The 18,113-nt window shown below is 46.4% G+C and overlaps 1 protein-coding gene across 1 annotated transcript; it reads left to right on the top strand.

Moving 5' to 3' along the window:
* Positions 1-338: 338 nt before the first annotated feature.
* On the top strand, positions 339-16,430 carry ZBTB37 (zinc finger and BTB domain containing 37). The gene is made up of 4 exons (XM_044301732.1): positions 339-415; positions 9,463-10,418; positions 11,735-11,834; positions 13,676-16,430. The coding sequence occupies exons 2-4, from the start codon at positions 9,490-9,492 to the stop codon at positions 14,201-14,203; spliced, it is 1,557 nt and encodes a 518-aa protein (XP_044157667.1). The 5' UTR covers positions 339-415; positions 9,463-9,489; the 3' UTR covers positions 14,204-16,430.
* Positions 16,431-18,113: the final 1,683 nt, after the last annotated feature.

The raw sequence follows: 18,113 nt of genomic DNA, 5'->3' as shown, positions 1-18,113 counted from the left end.
TATATAGGCGACACCATTCCGGATATGACGTCAGGGACGGAGGAGGTTCTAGTGGGCGGAGCGCGCAGTCTTTTCTAACTGGAATGGTCGCCCGCCGCCATGTTATTGGTTAGAAAAAAATAAATAAACTTTGGGAACTAACGAACGAAAGGATTTGACTAAAAAAAAAAGTTCATTTTGTGAAATGTACGAAGAATACGGTTCTCAGTTCCACAAGTAAAATGGCTCCGCGGCACCTCCTCCTACTCCCCACCCAATATGGTTCCCAATTACCCCCCTCCCCCATCTCGTGACGGAGGAGGCAGGGTTCACTTCCGGGTGAAGAAGGCAGCAGAGTGAAGGTATTTTGACATAGCACTTCCGGAGCGCTGTGTTCCGGCGGTGGCCCCGTCCCGGCCCGTCCGCGCCCCCGGAGGTAGGTGGCTGAATTTAGGAGGGAGGGGAGGGTACTCGCGGGGGAGGGTGAGGTATAGGGCGCGGCTCTAGGACCGCACACCTCATTCTCCCGGGAGGGGCCAGTCCATATCCAGCCCGCCCTCAGCAGCCGGGATACTGCCCCTGGGGGGTTACCCTCAGACCCGCCTGTGGATGGCGCTGTTCTCTTCCCCTTCCAGTCTGCGGTGTGTAGGGGGTCCATCCACAACTGTCACCATAGCCTCCTGAGGGGGAATTGTTCTATGGCTGTTGTAAAACTACAACCCCCAGCGTGCCCAGGCTGGGAGTTGTAGTTCCGCCACAGCCTTCGAGTTGCACAGCGCTGTCACAATGGGACAACCTTTCCTGTAAAAAAATGTATTAATACGCTGCACAGGTGAAATCCACAGCGGATTAATGGCCTAGGTAAAAGCGGGTGACGTTTGGGGCGTTACCTGTACGAAAGTCGGGTGTGCTGTAGACTTTTCACTGTAAATTTAACCACTTTCGATGTATGGGGCGAAAGGCGCATTAAATCCACGTCCCACAGGTGCAGATTCGCTGGGGGTATTGGGGTACGACGATGTGGCTGAGTAGCGGTCAAATAACGCGTAGCCGGGCGCTAATTAAACCGAGGACCGTACTATTTAGTTGGTCTTCATTGTTAATGGCCGTGCGGTATTGTGGGTGCTGCGCGGCCATTATCAACGTAGAGCGACTAAACGGCGCTGTCCTCATTAGTTTTAATTAGTACAGTTGTGGGCCTCGCTGCAGCCGCGTCGCGTGGGGATAAGTTATCGTGGCATTCTGTTGGATTCTAATGTGGCCCTTTAAAGGGGTTGTCCAGGATTGACATTTTTTTTCTTCTTTTTATTTTTATTTTTATAAGGGGTATTCCTATTTCAGACAATGGGGGCATATCGCTAGGATAGGTGTGGCTCCCACCTCTGGGACCCCCACCAAGAACAGAGTGGGGAAGGTGGTGGCTGGAGGACCTGGTTTTCCGGGGTCCTGCCACGCCAAATGCTCTCCCCGTGGAATTGAATGGGAGCGCACCGCGCTTGCGTGGCCACCGCTGCGATTCACTTCTATGGGGCCGACAGAAATAGCCGAGCCAGCGCTCTGCTCTACTCGGCGGCCCCATAGAAATGAATGAATGGAGGGCGGCTGCGCATGCGCAGTGCGTCCTTCACAACTTTCAGGGATCTGTTCTCATTGTAGGTGCGGGTCCCCAGCCTATCAGACAATCCTAGCGATATGCCCCCCATTGTCTGAGATGGGAAAACCCATTTAAATCCCCCAACTGGACCTGTCAAAAGAAGCACACTTACGGTACCTGCTCCCCTTTTTCCTGTCCAGCTCTCCTGCTGTCCTCTCTGTGCTTCGATCCCCACATGTAATTTTCCGACATGGATGGGGTCACGTGCACCACTGCAGCCAATGACTGGCCTCAACGGTGCAGCTTGGAGACGTCACTGCTGAGGCTAGTCATTGGGCGCAGTGGTGCACGTGACCCCATCTATGCTGGAAGAATACATGCGGTGGCTGAAGTGCAGTGACGACAACCTGTGACCCACGTAGCTGTGCCTCCCTTCAGAAGGAGGGGGATTTAAAAAAAAAAAAAAGGTAAATCTCTGAATAACCCTTTAATTTGGTGATGGGGGGGCTGGCGGCGTTGTCTGAGTTAATTTGGCCCCAACAATACTCTTTTCTAAGGACCATTTTAAACCTTTGCTTTAAAGGGCATCTGTCAGCAGTTTTGTACCTATGACACTGGCTGACCTGTTACATGTGCACTTGGCAGCTGAAGGCATCTGTGTTGGTCCCATGTTCATATGTGCCCGCATTGCTGAGAAAAATGATTTCACAATATATACAAATGAGCTTCTAGAAGCAACGGGGGCGTTGCCATTACACCTAGAGGCTCTGCTCTCTCTGCAACTGCCGCGCTCCTCTGCACTTTGATTGACAGGACCAGATGTGGTGATGTTTTCACTGCCTGTCCCTGCCCATCAAAGTGCAGAGAGAGCAGAGCCTCTAGGTGTAACAACAACGCCCCCTTTGCTCCTAGAGGCTCATTTGCATATAGTCAAATAATGTGAATTTTTATTTTTTCTTGAATCGGAGGGTCACTTTAAACTTTAGCATGAAGGCCCCTCTACTAAAAATTGCATGTCATTTTGCAGTGAAATCTCATGTAAGCTCACATTGCAAGTCTCTGACAAGCAGAATAGCGGGGTGACAAATGTCGCCCACACTCCCTTTTCACATAGTCTTAAGGAGCAGCCGGCTGTACACTGTGCTGTCCTACGGCTCTGTTCACACTGGTATCCAGGCCTCTACCTCTATAGCAGGAGTAGGCAACCTCCAGCTGTTGTGAAACTACAACTCCTAGCAGTCATACTTGCTCTGCTTTTTTCAGAACCCTTAGGGCTGTTTCACACGAGCGGATGCCGTGCATGACATCCGCTCCGTGAAAGAGTGCCAAGACCCGATGCAGACTGCAGAGGCACGGAGCAGTAACATGACTGATAATGCTCCGTGCCTCTCTGTGACCTCTTTACTACGAAATCACAGTGACAACTTTATCTCACTGTGATTTCGTAGTAAAGAGATCACAGAGAGGCACCGAGCATTATCAGTCATGTTACTGCTCCGTGCCTCGGGTCTTGGCTGTCATTCACGCAGCGGATGTCACGCTCGGCATCCGCTCGTGTGAAACAGCCCTTATAGAAATAAATGGAGCATGCTGGGAATTGTAGTTTCACAACAGCTGGAGTGCCGAAGGCTTCAGACCCCTGTTCTATAGGAACAGTGATGGTGGATGCATACTTTATGACCAGTTTGATGGATCAGACATGAACTTGCTTTTTCTGTCCAACTTTATTGGAAACATTTTAAATTGACAGTCGACGGAGACCTAACAAACCATCTGTTTTTCCCCATTGACATATAATTGATCGTGTACAGAGTGGAAGCAGAAGGGTCGGTACACTGTGTAGTTCATGGATGTCAAACTCATGGCCCTCCAGATGTTGCAAAACGACAACTCCCATCATTCCCTGATAGCTGTAGTATGCCCAGGCATGATGGGAGTTGTAGTTTTGCAACAGCTGGAGGGCCACGAGTTTGACATCCCTGGTGTAGTTTCTAGCACCACCCTCCATTTACTGGCTCGGCTGTATCTGGAATCCCATAGAAATAAATGCAGACCACGTCGCGCATGCGCAGTGCACAGTCCTTCACTTTGTGCTCCCCACCTCTGAGACCCGCATCTATCTTACATAAGTGGCATACCCTAGTGATATTCCATCAATGTATGAGATGAGACAATCCCTTTAATTTACTAAATTGCAATGAGAAAAATTACCTCTTGACTGGTTCATATGGTAGCACAGTCTTGTCTTCTATGTGAGGCCATGTTGTTCCTAAAGGGGTTTTCCAGGACTTTTTAATGATGACCTATCCTCTGAATCATCGTCCGTATCTGATCGGTGGTGGTCTGACATTTGAGAAGGCACCAGTGCTCACCAAGCACAGCGCCGTCCTTTGTATAGTGACTCTGCTTGGTATCACTTCTATGGGACTGAGCTGGGCCTAAACCATGTGACCAGTGAACGTGATGTCACATGGACTAGGGAAAGCTGCAAGTTGGCCGTGGCGCTACTGCGAGCACCGGTGCCAGACCCCGACTGATCAGATACTGATGACTTGTCCAGAGGATAGGTCATCAGTTGAAAAAAAATCCCAGAAAACCCTTTTAAGCCAAAAGTACATCAATATATTTTTGTGACAAACTCGTGGTAAGAAATACAGGTACTTTCCTGAGACATTACTGCCTGGTAATCGGAGCAGTAATCTTTGAGGATAATTGATGTTTAGAAGAACAGAAATTTATATTAAAAAAAACAAAGAAAACCCTCAGTCATATCGTAATATTAAGCATCAAGCATCAGACAATTGGACATTACTTAATTTACTGTAAAAATACATTGGAGGGGATTTATCAAGCCCTCGGCGCCTGAATTGTGGCGCCAAAAAGTTGCACATTTTTGCTCAAGCCCAATTTTGCCATTGTCGTCACTTTTGTTAAAAGTTGGCAGGTCATGGGCGGGAGAGGACGTGGCCGAAGCAGCCGGACACATTTACCATTACTAAAGTAATGCCTGAAAGCTACTCCAACTCCTAGCAGGCATAGATTTTAGATTGTGGCGCACTGACCTGCCGAGATGCGCCAAATTGATTTAGAGGCATGCCCCTTTTAATTATGTCACTTCACACCATCGCCAATTACATGAAGATTCTGTAACAAACTCTAGCCTACATCTTCCACATCATTTTCATAGTTTTAACTTAAAGGGGTTGCCCACTTCAGAGCAAAAAACTAAAAAACATTGCTTACGGGTCCTGCTGCTGGGACCCTCTGGGAATCCACTGTAATCTGTGGGGGAACCTGGTGTCACGGACTCTCACGTGACAGGTGTCAGAAGATCTAAGAGACTGGCTGCACATGATGTGATCTGACAGCCTCGCTGGTTTCACTGGTTTTCAGTCTTGTTGCTGGTAATGGCCACAACTCTTGTCTCAGGTGTAGCTTCTATTTAGTCTGGCTTCACCCATCATGCTATGCGGTTGATAGCTTCAGTTTGGTATTGGAAGTGCTGTTGTGTGGTCCTCTCCTGAGATCCTGCTCGTCCATTTACTTCAGAAGTTAGGCTACTTGCACTCTCTCGTTTTGGGCGGATCCGTCATGGATCTGCAAAAACGGATCCGTTACAATAATACAACCGCATGTATCCGTCATGAACGGATCCGTTTGTATTATCTGTAACATAGCCAAGACAGATTCGTCATAAACTACATTGAAAGTCAATGGGGGACGGATCAGTTTTCTATTGTGCCAGATTGTGTCAGAGAAAACGGATCCGTCCCCATTGACTTACATTGTGTGTCAGGACGGATCCGTTTGGCTCAGTTTCGTGAAGCGGACAGCAAAACGCTGCAAGCAGTGTCCGCCTCAAGAGCAGAATAGAGACTGATCAGAGGCAAACTGATACATTCTGAGCGGATCCTTTTCCATTCAGAATGCATTAGGGAAAAACTGATCCGTTTTGGACCGCTTGTGAGAGCCCTGAACGGATCTCACAAACGGAAAGCCAAAACACAAGTGTGAAAGTCGCCTTAAGTGTTACTTCTCTTTCATATTTTGTTGTTTCCCCTCTGTCTTTTGTTACTAGGCCTCAGGGAGACGCTGGTTCTTTCATATTGGAAGGAACAAGTCGTCTCAAGCCCAGACACTACTCCAGGGCTATTCAGGGTTTCCAGGGTCTCAGGTTCCAGTGTATGAACATTCCTACCCTCAAGGTCCGTTCATATGGATAGGAGTCAGGACTAGGATTAGGGTTTCCATAGGTGGTGTCCGTTTCCCTTTCCCTAGCATTAAGGCCTAGTTCCTTTTCCCTTCCCTCCCACATCACTATGTGATACATGGTAAAAAAAAGCGATCGTTTTCCCTACAGCGCCATCACAGTTAAAATGAAGAATTACGTGCTTCCCTTGCATTATCATTTGGCCATGTAATGCCAAAGGCTAAGGCTACACGGCGACATGTGTCGTGCAACATTCGTGTCACCATCATGATAGTCAATGGTGTCGCACTGTGAAATACTGCGACAATACTGTCGAGAAAAATCCATCCAAGTTGGATTTCTGTGCGACCCTTCCTGCCCCGATATCTCTCTGCCTGTGCACCGGATGTCAGGGTATAAATGTCTGTGCACATATTCACCTGCTGATTTATAAGAAAAGCATGCAAGCAGATCCTTCCACAAGACATGCGCAGCGGTGTCTGCTCCATGTAGAAGCGCACAGTCGCTGTGAGCTAGATCCTATTTGTATGCATTATTCTGCATTATTGTCTGTGAGCACAGCCTGCGGGAAGAGAATGGCGGCTGTCGTGACATCTCTGAGCTAAAATTATTCAGCGCTGAAAGCCGGCCTTTCATATTTCTAATGACTCTTCTTGATTCTGCCTGCACAGATGTAGCAGAGTTAGGTGTGTGACTTAAAGGGCCTTTCCTCAAGGTTGGTCATCAATAAGAGATCGGCGGTCGTCCTTTTGCCCGGCACCCCGTCATTCAGATTTTTGAGGAAACCACGGAGCTCATCCTGCGAGGAGGCCCTGCTTGGTATTACAGCTCAGCCTTATTCACTTAAATGGGACTGACCTGCTTCTAGGTCATGTGACTGAGGAATGTGACGTCACTGGTGTAGGAAAAGGCCGCAGCCTTCACGGGAGCGCCACAACCTCTTCGTACAACTGATTGTCGGGCGTCCCAGGTGTCGGACCCCCACCAGTCACATTGATGACCCTATCCCGAGGAGAGGCCATCAGTATCAAAATCCCGGAAAAACACCTTTAACAATTTCTTTTCTGTATTTAGTGTTAATAATACAGCAGAAAGGGGTTTTCTAGATGTCTTTTATGTTGTGTCACTGAGGTTAAACTGAAACCCCATGGAAATCTACGGATCATGATGTCAATAACTGGGTCCCCAGTGGACAGTAAATTCTGTGGGAAACCTGGCAAGAAGTGCTTTGCTTTCCTGCAGCGCCACCGCAGGTGAAATTATGTATTACACAGCACCCATTCACGTCAATAAGCTATCTGTATAATGCAGGGCAGATCCTACAGAGTGAAAAGACCCTCTTTGTAAATGTTCTCCACCCTGGTCAAAAGCAAGAGATGAGGACTCCCCACTCTATTAATGCTGCTGGGAACCAATGAGGCCATTGAATAGCTGTGGCAGCAGACATGACCCCATCCGCAAGTTTTCAGGTTGGTGACTGGAAGGATCGCGGAACAGAGCCTCGGGGCTGGAATCAGGGAGCAGGTGCAGGGCATTTTTTACTTAAAGGGGTTGTCTCATCATAGACAATGGGGGCATATCGCTAGGATGTGGCCCCATTGTCTTATAGGTGCGGGTCCCACCTCTGGGACCCGCACCTATATAGAGAGCGGAGCCCCGAAAGTGAAGGAGGGCGCACTGCGCATGTGCAGACGCTCTCAATTCATTTTCTATGGGACCGGCGAAAATAGCCAAGCGCTGGCTCGGCTATCTCCGTCATGCCCATAGAAGTGAATAGGAGCGGTGACTGGTCATGTGCGGTGCGCTCCCATTCACTTCTATGGGGAGCCGGCTTGGTGATATAGGGACCCGCACCTATAAGACAATATGCCCCAATATAGCGATATGCCTCATTGCCTATGATGAGACAACCCCTTTGGAGGGGTTATCCCATTAATAGTGTAAAAAAATGAAAATCAATACAACCAGCCCTGTACCTCACATGGATCCAGAGATCTCCCCATTCATTGCTCTTCTAGATTTATATTGAGCTGGTAGCTCAAGGGGCGTGTCCTTTTTTGTTGGGGATAAGGGGACGTGTCCATTTTTCTGCAGCTCTCCCCCCATCACAGCTCAGGAAGCAGTTAAGGCTACTTTCACACTTGCGTTGTTGGATTCCGGCAGGCAGTTCCGTCGCTGGAACTGCCTGCCGAATCTGTATGGAAACAGATACCATTTGTAGACGGATCCGGATGCAGATCCGTCTCACAAATGCATTGCAATACCGGATCCATCTCTCCGGTTGCCATCCGGAAAAACGGATCCGGTATTTATCTTTTTCACATTTTTAAAGGTCTGCTCATCTGTTTTTCCGGAACACTTGGGGCCAGATCCACACATGTGGACTTTTTCCTTTGCTTTTCTTAGATGGGATGTTTAAGAAGGATTTAATAAAGAAGCAATGTAATACTTGGAAGCCCTTTAAATATATCTATTTGTCAGCCAAGATTGCAATTGCCTGATGTTAGTGTACAAACACCCAATGGAAAAAGTTGCAATTAAATTCTAAGGCCCCTTTCACACAAGCGAGTTTTCCGCGTGGGTGCAATGTGTGAGGTGAACGCACAGCACCCGCACTGAATTCTGACCCATTCATTTCAGTGGGTCTGTGTACATGAGCATTTTTTTTTTTTAACGCATCAGTTCTGCGTTGCGTGAGAATCGCAGCATGTTCTATATTCTGCTTTTTTTTTTTTTTAACACAGCCCTGGCCCCATAGAAGTGAATGGGGCTTCGGTGAAAAGCGCATTGAATCCGGATGCAGTGCGTTTTTCACTGACGGCTGCTAGGAAATGTTGTTTGAAACCTTCCGGATTTTTTCATGCGCATGAAATGTGTAACAAAACTGATTGCACCCAAAACTGAAACATTGAATGCAAGTGCAGATAAAACTGACTGAACTTGCTTGCGAAATGGTGCAAGTTTCACTAAATGCATCCGGAGCCAATCCGTCACTCGTGTGAAAGGGACCTAAGAGTTTATGGCTAATTAACAGCTAATCAAACTGTGAATGAACGCCATCACATGCTATATATACTTATTTCATGTTGGGTCACTAAACATGAATGTGCCAACACTTCTATGCTCAAATGCATTGTTTTCTTCACGCTTTCCTTAAATAGAACCTGTCATCAACGTTATGCTACCCATACTAACGGCAGAATAAAGTAGAGACAGGTGAGATGATTTCAGAGATCTGTCATTTATAAGTTAAAAGTAAGTGGTTGCCGAGAACCGACATCACAATCATTGCAGACTGGGCCTGGAAAAGAGTCACGGCCACCTGAGAAGAGTCCTGCTCTCCTGTCCACCTGCTGATGACTGGCAGTCTAATACCAAGTTTTCTCCCTTTCTCTCTAGGAGAGAACTGACAATCATCAGCAGATGGGGGAGAGAGCAGGAGGTTATGTATAACCAGGACTCTTCTCAGGTAGATGTGACTCTTTTCAAGGCCCAGGCTGCAATGATTATGATGCTGGTTCTCGGCAACCACTTACCTTTAGCTCATGAGTGACACACCGCTGACATTAGCATTTCTGTCACTAATTTATGCTGCCCTCAGTGAGGTTAGCATAACGTTGATGACAGGTTCCCTTTAAAAATACTGTAAAAGTAAATAATTTTCCGTTGCCTCCCGTAGGGTTGAGTGCTTACGAGAGGGGCAGCCATGGAGAAAGGAGGCAATATTCAGCTGGAGATTCCTGAGTACAGTAACTCAGTCCTGAGCCACCTCAACCAGCTGCGGATGCAAGGGCGTCTCTGCGATATCGTGGTCAATGTACAAGGCCAGTCTTTCCGAGCACACAAAGTGGTCCTGGCAGCCAGCTCGCCCTACTTCCGAGACCACATGTCCTTAAACGAGATGAGCGCGGTGTCGTTATCCGTCATCAAAAACCCCGGGGTGTTTGAACAGCTGCTTTCTTTTTGCTATACAGGCCGCATTTGCTTGCAGCTCGCTGACATCATAAGCTACCTGACGGCTGCAAGCTTTTTGCAGATGCAGCACATTATTGACAAGTGCACGCAGATCCTCGAAGGCATCCATTTAAAAATTAGTTCACCCGAATCTGAAGAAGAGCTGAGTCAGAGCAGGCCCAAACATCAAGAAAGAGTCCAGGATTCTCACCGTGTCAGTCAGAGTTTGACTCGTTCTTTAAGCCCCCGGCACAGCACTCCAAGACCCTCAGGTAATCGGAGGGGTCAGGTAAGCACTGTACTGGACATTAGAGATTTGAGTCCAGCAGAGGAGTCCACAAGTCCTCAGATGGTGGAGCAGGGTTCAGACGTGGAGGGCAGAGAGCCCATTCTTCGAATCAACCGGGCTGGACAGTGGTACGTGGAGACAGGGTCAGCAGACCGAGGGGAACGGAGTGATGATGATGTCCGGGTGATGGGGGCCCTTCGTATCAAGACGGAGAACTTGGATGAGTGGCTGGGTCCAGAGAACCAACCTTCCGGAGAAGACGGAAGCAGCGCTGAAGAGGTGACCGCTATGGTGATTGATACAACAGGGCACAGTGCTGCCACACAAGAAAGCTACAATTTGGGGTCATCGAACACCAAAGTGTCCAGGCCCACAAGCAGTGAGGTGGACAGGTAAGTGAAACTGCATGCACTTAGTCACATGTGGCCATATATGTTAGATGATTGTAGGTGGAACCAGCTGATTTGGGCAGGGCCTGCAGTCCATCTAATGTATATGGGGGTGTTCTGACCCTCCTCCGAAGACAGATGTCAGGGAGAAGAGAAGAAGTATCAGACATGTTGGATTTTAGTATACCTGATCCTTAGTCTCAAAGGTAATAACCTGCCTCCAGATGTGTCTGGCAGAGACAAAAGGCGGGTTTACACTGCTCGATTGTCGAGGAAGCTCTTCCTACGACTGCTCATTCCCGATAATCTGCCTGTCTAAGGGTCCATTCACACGTCCGTGAATGTCTCCGCAATTCTGTGGAATGGGTGCAGACCCATTCTTTCTCTATGGGGACGGAATGGATGCGGAGAGCACACTATGTGCTCTCCGCATTTCCGGAGCACGGCCCTGATCTTCCGGTCCGCGGCTCCGGAAAAAATAGAACATGTCCTATTCTTGTCCGCAATTGCGGACAAGAATAGGCAGTTCTATGGAGGTTCCCAGCCGGGTGTATTGCGGATCCGCAATGCACTACGGACGTGTGAATGGACCCTAAAGGTGATGCAAAGCTTTTTTTTATCGGGTGAGACAGTCATTCAGGGGGGACACCTAAATTATAATTTCTGGGCAGCAGATGGTGATGTCTAAACAGAAGTCTGCTGCGCAGAAACCATGCAGCTGTATGAGGACGAATGATAGCAGTTGCCATCGCTCATCCTCATACTGTGGAGGTGATCACTGCATGTAACTGGAGCGCGTCACCTCCACTAACGAGTAGCCAATTGTCAGGAATGAATGCTTTCTTCCCGACAATTGTCATGTAAATGCAGCATTTTTCACCTATTCCTATTGAGAACACGTGCAGGTTTGACAAACCAAGCATGCATGTGTATTGGAGGGGTCGGGAGGAATAGCTGTTGACTAGCACAAAATCTCAACCTTAATGCTTCTTGCTGGGAATTTAGTTCAAATATTGCAGCAGGAGACGTAGCCACAGGCAGTGTTTGCTGGACTTCAGTATGCAGTTTGGAGCCTTGCTATTTGGCTTCTGTCATAAAGGAGCTAAAGAGCTCCCAGTACAAAGCATAAAGAAACCATGGTTCGATAATGCATGCTATCCGTATTTAAACTATAACCACTGCATCATGATGAAATCACGGTACCGCTTTTATGCTACCACAGTACCTAGGGTAAAATGTCAGAAATGTCTGTTTTGTAAATCATCATAACTAATTCCAAGAGGCTTTTTGTGACTTTTCTTTTTACCTTTTTATCTAAGATTCAGCCCCTCTGGTAGCGTGGGCACCATGCCAGAAAGACACAGAGCAAAGAGTGAGTCACCCCGGAGGTTGGAGGAACCAAAGCAACATGGCAACCAGGTCAGTGTTTGCCACCTGAGAGTCTTGAAAGTCAAGTGTGTCGTTTGTTCGTATCATGTGACGTTCCTCCAGAAGGGATGGAAATAGGAGTTAGAGGCCTATTTGACCCGCCCTACATTCTTGTCTTCTTCTTAGGCAAATCAAATATGCAAAAATTTACCAGTGTCCTGCCATGTGGAAGTACACGTTAAAATATTAATGCAACGTGTATTACCAGTATTCTATATAAAAATAAAAACACGTGGAGGAGGCGGACAAAATGGTGCGATTTTCACGCATGGTTGCTAGGTGACAGTCTATTCACTGTATTATTTTCCCTTATAACATGGTTATAAGGGAAAATAATAGCATTCTGAATACAGAATGCTTAGTAGGTGATCAATTGAGGGTTAAAAAAAAATAAAAAAATTAACTCACCTTCTCCTCTTGATCGCGTAGTTCCCAGTCTCTTCTTTACTTCTTTAATAATAAGCTGTCGGCTAAAGGACCTGTGGTGACGGACCATGTGATTGGAGCATGTGATCTGACATCACCACAGGTCCTAGCCGGTAGTTCATCATTAAAGAAGTAAAGAAGAGACCGGGAACTACGTGATCAAGAGGAGAAGGTGAGTTAATTATTATTTTTTTTTTAACCCTCAATTGATCACCTACTAAGCATTCTGTATGTTATAAGGGAAAATAATAACATCTACACAACACCGTTCCCAGATTCTGTGAAGAATTTCGGGTCTGGGTACCACAGTTGTTTTTTTTATCACGCGCGTGCAAAACACATTGCACCCGCGCGATAAAAACTGAACATCGGAACGCAATCGCAGTCAAAACTGACTGCAATTGCGCACCTAATCGCGCTGGTTTGCCGCAATGCACCGGGACGCATCCGGACCTAATCCGGACACGCTCATGTAAACCCAGCCTTAATGGCTCTGGTATGTTAAATGACCCTAGTACTTCCTCAGTGGTATTCCAGGATTTTTTGAGTATCTGATCGGCAGGGGTCCGACACTGTGCATCCCCACCCTATCGGCTCTTCAGAAATAGATCTGGCGACATCACTCGTGTAGTGGACAGAGCTGGTTACTGCAGCGCTCCCTTTCATTCACTTCAGTGGGACAGCACTGCTGTAACCAGCTCCATCTATCACACAATGGACAGAGCCGTGCATTACTTGCGCTGACTTCCGGCACTGGAGCTGCCTTTAAATTCCAGACCTAAAAAATGATGGCACAAAGTGGACTTCGATCCGAATTTCGATTAGCCGCAAAGCCGAATTTCTTTGTGCTTTTTGGTAGCGAATTCATTTTACCTGAAATAGTATAAAAAATAATACTTGCCTCATTCATTTGCTCGCGGCGGGCTTGCCACCAGCATCTTGATTGAAGATCTTGCACGAAATCCTGTGTGCGGTGACCACAGGCTGCGCGAGATTTTGCGCTGGAACTTCAGTCAAGATGGCGGCGGCCAGCCCATCACGAGCAAATAGAGGGAAGTATGATATAATTTATTTTTCTTTTAATTTTACACTGTGTTAAACTATCAGATGCTGCAATCGACTATGAACGTGGCATCTGAGGGTACAATGACGGGGTCATTGCACCCACTACTTACAAAGAAATGCGCTTCATGGCAAAGTAATTCGTCACAAAGCAATTTTTGGGGGTAAAATTCGGCGAAGCAGCCGAATAAATTTTTTTCAAACTTCACTCCTCTCTAATGGTGGCATTTGTGATTATGTCTGTACATACCGTCTAGTTTTAGTCACCACAGCACGTGTTTCTGGGCTCCGAGACATTTAATATTGTATTCCCCTTGTGTCTTTCTGTCCTCCTTCTCATATAGGGAGATGAAGGGGGGGTGATTGGAGTCAGCAGTTACGTAGAATACCTTCGTGAGCAGGAGGTGTCTGAGCGATGGTTTCGCTACAACCCACGATTGACCTGTATCTACTGCGCCAAGTCTTTCAACCAGAAGGGCAGCCTGGACCGCCACATGCGGCTTCACATGGGCATCACTCCTTTTGTGTGTCGGATGTGTGGTAAGAAGTACACCCGCAAAGATCAGCTGGAGTATCATATACGGAAGCATACAGGCAACAAACCCTTCCATTGCCACGTCTGTGGGAAAAGCTTCCCCTTCCAGGCCATCCTTAATCAGCACTTTCGGAAGAACCACCCTGGCTGTATTCCTCTTGAGGGTCCTCACAGCATTTCCCCTGAGACCACCACAGTTGTCACTTCTAGAGGTCCAGCCGGGGAAGAGTCTCCACCTCACGAGGAAGCTGGTGGCGTGGCACCTTCAGCAACAGCTGAGGTGGCATATGGCGGGGAGACGGCTCATGGCTCTGTGTCCACTACCGGACCAGACTAAGAGAGGGAAAAAAATAAATATCAATGTACAGGAGGACACAAGTAGACTAATCTCCTCCCTTTTACCTCAGCAAAACGTCACAACATTTTTATCCTATCCCTCTCTCTTTCCCAGTTCTCAAGAGATTGTCTCCTGGGGTATCTGCAGAATGCCGAATTTTGGGGAAGTTTGCAGATTTCATTGCCAAATTCAGAGAAATTTTATCCACTTCCTTAGCGCTCCTTTCTTTTTAGACCTCATAGATCATCGGTTACTCTTCTACATGAACAGATAAGGAAATGAGCTACTGTTCTGTTTTTTTTAAGGGAATGTGCCCTTTCCTTTTTACAAGTACAGTTAGTGACTATCGGAGATCATGGTGGACACGTTGCAACAAATGCACCTCTCCAGGAGCATTTTGGGGTGGTGTGGCACCGATCGGTGAAGCTTTTTTTTATTTTTTATTTCCTGAATCATGTTTGGCAGACGGTTTGGCCCCCTGGCCTTCGAAGAAGTTTGATGGTGCTGTCTTAGGAATCTTAGTAAGGTGCTTAAAAGATACTTCTGTAGCAGAGTCAAAGACTCTCCTGTGCATGTAAGAGGCGTGTGAAATGTTAAGTAACGCTGAGAAATGCGAGTTTAGGAGGTGGCGATGCAATAAGTAACCTTTTAGATATCAGAGCTGTCTCTAAAGTTTTTAAAACCACAGGGCTGGATTTATGTTTTAGGTAACCCCCATCCAATAGCCATAACTATAAAGGGCTGAGGCTTTGCCAATCCTTCCACCCAGCACAATATACCCTTAGCTTGGAAAGGATGCCATAGAGGCACACATAATGTAGCCAAAACAAGCATCTGTGCCAATCATTTCTGCCTCTATGGAAACCAAATGGTCCTTTCTAACCAGTACATTGGGAAACGTTCCTCTGCAGATGGGAACTATTGGAAACGGTTTCCACTTACATTGCTGAATCTCCTTTTAACACCTTGTCACTTTTGGTCCAGCAAATGCAGATTTATTTCTTAATGTCTCTTTAGGCAGAGCTTTTTTTTTTTTTATTTTTTTTTTTATATAGAAACGATATGATCAAATTCCAACTGCTTGCAGCCACCACTAGGGGGAGCTTAATAATGTTTAGTGTGGAACTCTACTGGCGGCTGCAGGCATCCAAAATTGAATCTGTTGACTCGATGCAGGGAATTTGGAGCTTTGCATCAGAAAAACAGAGCTCCTTACCATTCTTGCCACCTACCAAGATATGTTTTGAACTTAACGGGTGGATTTTTTGCTAACAGTAAATAATACCTTTTTATAATATTGCGTTCCTCAGCTAATCAAAACCCCACTGATAACAGGGGGCATTTTGCCACGTCATTAGATATTTCCTTGCTGGCAAGACCAGAAATAACTAGGATGAGACTAGGTCTTGTGTGTCTTATGATAAATCCAGCCCTGACTCTGGGTTTTAAAAAAAATTAAATGTGATGCCTTTTTTTTTTTTTTTTTTTCCTGGCATCGATTGCCTTACCAGCTGCCTGCTTCCTAAGAGAGCTTTGCCTATTAAAAACTAGGATGAACTAAGCTATTTTAAGGGGATACAATGAAGGCTTTCCCATGTACAAAACCTGACAGAACCCGTTTTTGTTTTTTGTCTTTTTGTCGAAGGATCCCATTTTGGATGCTTATTTATAAATGACTCCTTTCTTGCAACCATTGTTTTTGAACAGACGAGTGAATATGCTTTAACACAGCCGTTTTTTCTTTTCACTATACATTGCGCCTCTCACATGCCGTAGACATGTAGATTTAGTCTGTAGTTCTCCCGGCATGTGTTAGGTTAGTGACAGTATTTCAGATATTTATTAATTTTTTATTTTATTATTATTATTATTATTATTATTACACACACCACACAGTTTATTAAACCGCATATAGGTTGTTTTGTACTGTTATACCGTAAGTTTTAAATGTTTTTATTATATTTTTTGTTTTCTGAACTGATGAAAATGCAAGTTGATTTTATACTGCAAAGGATTTTGTAATACTCCTAGACCAACAAAGTCCGCACTTTGACAGAACTTTATTGGGTTGTATGCTAAAACTAACCCATGAAAGGGAAGGGGATCCTCTATTGGCTTAAAAGGGTTATCCCATGACAATCTCCTTCTAACAAAGCTAGAACCAGCCCTGTACCTCACATGGGTCCAGAGATCTCCACATTTCATTGCTCTGCTAGATTTATATCAAGCTGACAGCTCAAGGGGCGTGTCTTCTCTGCTGCAGCTCAGGGGGCGTGTCTCAGCTCTCCCTATCACAGCTCAGGAGGCAGTTGAAGGATGAAACTGAGCATGTGCGGCCATCTCAGTGAACAGGTCAAAGAAATAAGAAAAAAAACCAGCAGGTGGTGCTATACAGATACAGTTTATTCAATAACTCAGTGGCTATACTATATTTTTAATTACATGCAATTACAAAAGTATTCAGATCCATGTGCTGATTTGAAAACTAGAATATTTTTCATGGGACAGCCCCTTTAAGTTGTCATTCATATCCATAGAGAAGCTTACACGAATGCTAAACATTGTATAGCTATTGATAAGTTGGCCTTACACTTGAGAAAATGGTCATCCGCAGGATCATTCGTACAAACGATCCCACCAGCAACATGCCAGACTAAACTGGCCAACTAGGGAGTCGGTTTTTAAACAGCATTGACTCCCTGGTCTTTGAGCACAATGGCAAATGATCAGCCAAATTCAACCGATCGTGCCATAAGTATGCAGTTTCGGCTGGTGATGGCCAAAATTTTCCATCGTGGCTGGTTACATTGTTGACAGACAAACAACAGTCGGCCATTCCGACCAGCTTTTGTCTTGTGTATGGCCAGCTTTATACATGATGATCTATTGTGAGGTTCACACTAAGGCCTCTTGCACATGGCCGTTCGGCACCATCCGTGCAGCCACCGTGACGGATCCAGACCTATTCAACTTGAATGGGTCAGTGATCCGTCCGTACTGCAAAAAAATAGAACAAGTTCTATTATATTTTTTTAATTTTCTTTGCGGTGCGGAGGCACAGAGAGAAACCCCACAGAAGTGCTTTCAAGGGGGTTCCGTGCCTCCGTTCCGCAGCTCCGGATTGCAGACCCATTCAAGTGAATGGGTCCGCATCCGTGATGCGATGAGCACACGGCCAGTGCCCCAATATTGCGGACCCGCTGTTTGCAGGCCACTGCTCGTGTGCATGAGGCCTTAAGCTGGTATACACATGGCCCCTAACCTTTTCTCCTGACCTGTCCATAGACAAGCAAGATCGACCTAGCCAAGCATGCATGTGTCCTGAAGGGAGAAAGCCACTGCCAGACAGAACAAATGGATAGGGCAGTTGAAATTCTCCATTCGGGTTATAGTCGGGAGACTCCAGGTACTTCACATTTTGCCGACATCTATCTAATGAGCTATAGTCTGGAAAAGAGCATGGGGGTGTCCTGGGTTCATAACTCGTAAGCCAGTATTAGGAGCGTCTGTTTTTTCTGGAGGACCTGGCATGCCCATGCATTTCCCAGAGAGCCTACTAGTATCAGTAGTAACTGTGCAATGCTTGATTTCTCCAGTGGTGGCGCTGCAGGTGAATTAAACAGTTGCTGCCAGGTTCCATCACAGATTGCAGCCGATCACTGTTATGATCTGCTCAACCAAAAAACCCCTTTAGTCAACTCACTAATATATACTTTAGTTCCAGGAGAAGTGACCTCAAACCACTCAATGACGTCACTGGTTTCCAGTGTGATGTGAAGCTATACCCTGTAATGTATAGCGGCTTACGCTTTCAGAATGGCGGCATGTAGAGGAATGAGGATGCACACTATGGGTTCTGTCAAAGTATGCAGTAATTATGTTTTCATATAAAAGCAACCGGTCTGGTGAG

The sequence above is a fragment of the Bufo gargarizans genome, chromosome 7 (assembly GCF_014858855.1).
Source record: "Bufo gargarizans isolate SCDJY-AF-19 chromosome 7, ASM1485885v1, whole genome shotgun sequence".
NCBI lineage: Eukaryota > Metazoa > Chordata > Amphibia > Anura > Bufonidae > Bufo > Bufo gargarizans.
This window is presented reverse-complemented; position numbering and strand designations above follow the sequence as displayed.

Bases quoted from the DNA above. Each gene is read 5' to 3' on its own strand.
- ZBTB37 (XM_044301732.1), top strand. From the start codon at position 9,490: ATGGAGAAAGGAGGCAATATTCAGCTGGAGATTCCTGAGTACAGTAAC. The intron at 10,419-11,734 runs GTAAGTGAAACT...TTTTTATCTAAG, and splicing joins ACAAGCAGTGAGGTGGACAG to ATTCAGCCCCTCTGGTAGCG. The intron at 11,835-13,675 runs GTCAGTGTTTGC...CTTCTCATATAG, and splicing joins CAAAGCAACATGGCAACCAG to GGAGATGAAGGGGGGGTGAT.